The sequence below is a fragment of the Sapajus apella genome, unplaced genomic scaffold, assembly GCF_009761245.1.
Source record: "Sapajus apella isolate SASKATOON/1434 unplaced genomic scaffold, GSC_monkey_1.0 scaffold69, whole genome shotgun sequence".
Lineage (NCBI taxonomy): Eukaryota > Metazoa > Chordata > Mammalia > Primates > Cebidae > Sapajus > Sapajus apella.
Window position 1 is genome coordinate 4,611,575 of NW_022437009.1, and position 2,825 is coordinate 4,614,399.

Here is a 2,825-nt window from a genome sequence, read left to right on the forward strand (position 1 = left end):
ACAACCATGGCCACCCTGCACATGCCACAGGGAGGCAGAGGAGGCATGTGACAGACACACATGTTTATGTGCCTTAACTTATGTGAGATTCATATCAGCCATAAAGTCCCCAGAAGAAGGGTAGATATTAGAGACACAATAAAATTGAATGGGAAAAAGCCAATTAAGTTCATTCAGGATTACATTCAGCTGAGCGTAACTGTTTTCTGTTGTCAGAAAATCCTGAATTCAAACAAGCTCTGTAAACCTTCTAAAGTTACATATTCCCCCTGAACATCAGTTTTTGCATGTGTGAAATGAGGAGGATAATATGACTTATCTGACAGCACAGTGTTGAGGATTAAATGTGAGAGTGTGCCATTGCCTTGTGTATAGCAGATGCTCGTAAATAGTAGCCAGTTCTGGTGACTGGCGAAGACCCCAATCACTCTCCTACTTGATGAGCTTGCTCCTTTCTGGGGTGATGAGGTCAGGACGGTGGGCTGGGGTGCTGGCAGGCAGTGTTCAGGGGCAGGAGACAAAGGCTCTGTCTTGAGCAGCATCTCAAACCTAAGCAAGCCATGGGAGGACAGGCCACGTGAGGTCTCTGGGCTCTGATGTCCCTGGGACCTGGGCCAGGGCCTGTGCTGAACAGGGGAAGGAGTCTGTTGGTATAAGTACCCATGCAGGAGCCCATCCACAGGTGGCTGGCCTCTGCCCCATGGAGCAGTACTCATCCTTGTGTTTGGGACCTGTTTACAGGCCATTTCTTGTCACCTCCTCTAATTAAGTTTCATTCAGTCTCAACACTCACTATTTTCCTGCATGCCCCCACTCCCACTTCCTGATCTTACCAGAACCAGTAATACATTCCAACAAAGCTCTTCCCTCTGCTTTCTGGGTCCTGTTCCTGTGGGAGAGAGAGAGAAGACAGATGACGAGGAACAAACTTAATAGAGATTCACAGGCCTCTTCTGTTACAGGGGACAAGACAGGAAGATGCCCTCACTCCTTCCACCATAGATTTCCACATAGGCTGAAGCATCCTCCTGACCCTGTAAGCAGCTCTGCGGATGCCATTTGCATGTTAAAAAAATTATTAAGAATTTTAAGATGGTGATAGCAGAGCATTGACCCAAGTGCAGGGCCCTTTGAAGCATAAGACTCTGTGGCACCTCGCAGGCCACTGCTGGGAAGCTGGTCCTGCCCTGGAAATCCATATTACTGCAGCTGTCAAGTGAGACTGCCGGAGGGCTTCCCTGAGAGCAGGAACGACTCCCGAGCTGTGCTAATGATTGCAATGGCAGTGGAAGGAGTGAAGGTGGAGGGTGGGAATGGATACTCATGGGCAAAACTTCTCAGAAGGCAGAGCCTACGTGTCTGCATGCTCATTTGCCTGAAGGGCCCAGGACTGAGCCCTTGTGTGTGACACCTTCCCATGTGGGTGGCGTGTCCTCAGGGGCATCCCTATTTATTATGGTAGGGTGGGAAGAACACAGGTTCTGCTGCTTAGCATCTGGGTGAGACCGCATCACTCATGGGAATTCCCTCTCCTGCCTAGATTTTTGTGGTCTGTCATTTTCCTTTATCCCAGCTGAAATCATTTTCCTCCATTTACTTCAAGAAGGAGCACTCTGAACAGTCCAGTTATGGAGGGCAAGCCAAACACAAGGCACTTTCTGTACTGCAGCTGGGGGATGGGGCACCTGATGGCAGGTGATATGGTTTGGCTGTGTCCCTACCCAAATCTGAACTTGAATTGTATCTTCCAGAATTGCCATGTATTATGGGAGAGACCCATGGAGAGGTAATTGAATCATAGGGGCTGGTCTTTCCCATGCTATTCTCCTAACAGTGAATAAGTCTCACAATATCTGATGGTTTTATCTGGGGTTTTCCGCTTTTGCTTCTTCCTCATTTTCTCTTGCTGCTGCCACATAAGAAGTCCCTTTTGCCTCTTGCCATGATTCTGAGGCCTCCCCAGCCATGTGGAACCATAAGTTCAATTAAACCTCTGTTTCTTCCCAGTCTTGGGTATGTCTTTATCAGTAGCGTGAAAACAGACTAATAGGGCAGGTTTGGGAACGCCACCTCCCATTCACTCAGCATAGGAGTATATGCTGCTCCCCCCACAAACACAGAGATCACACACACACACACACACACACAAAGAGAGAGAGAGAGAAAGAGAGAGAGAGAGGTTTGACTTACCCAATTCTCTGGAGACAAATCACAAGACCGTTAAAAAGGCAAAGTCACTTTCTGGGCTTGGACCAGCAACATGGCCAAACATACCAAGAAGGTTGGGATCGTTGGTAAATACGGGACCCGCTATGGGGCCTCCTGCTGGAAAATGGTGAAGAAAATTGAAATCAGCCAGCATGCCAAGTACACTTGCTCTTTCTGTGGCAAAACCAAGATGAAGAGAGGAGCTGTGGGCATCTGGCACTGTGGTTCCTGCATGAAGACAGTGGCTGGCGGTGCCTGGACGTACAACACCACTTCCGCGGTCACGGTAAAGTCTGCCATCAGAAGACTGGAGGAATTGAAAGACCAGTAGACGCTCCTCTACTCTTTGAGACATCACTGGCCTATAATAAATGGGTTAATTTATGTAAAAAAAAAAAAGGCAAAGTCAGAAGATGGTATGGAGTATAAACGCTCTTCCTTTCTGGAACATCTCTCTTTCCATCTTTCTCCACCAAGTCTTTGTAAAATTCTATCACCACTCCCAAAAAGAAAACTAAAAAAATGAAACTGGCCAGCCAAAAGTTCCAGACTGCCTCACTCACATGCTCCAATCTTTGGGGTGGCTGTCTGGGGCCTCTTTAAAGGAATGCATAGCT

The 2,825-nt window shown here is 47.8% G+C and overlaps 1 protein-coding gene across 1 annotated transcript; it reads left to right on the forward strand.

Annotated features, from left to right (window-relative positions):
* The first annotated feature begins 2,229 nt into the window (after positions 1-2,229).
* Positions 2,230-2,607, forward strand: LOC116531221 (60S ribosomal protein L37a-like). The gene has a single exon (XM_032249931.1). It carries the CDS (start codon positions 2,261-2,263, stop codon positions 2,537-2,539), a length of 279 nt encoding a protein of 92 aa, XP_032105822.1. The 5' UTR covers positions 2,230-2,260; the 3' UTR covers positions 2,540-2,607.
* Positions 2,608-2,825: the final 218 nt, after the last annotated feature.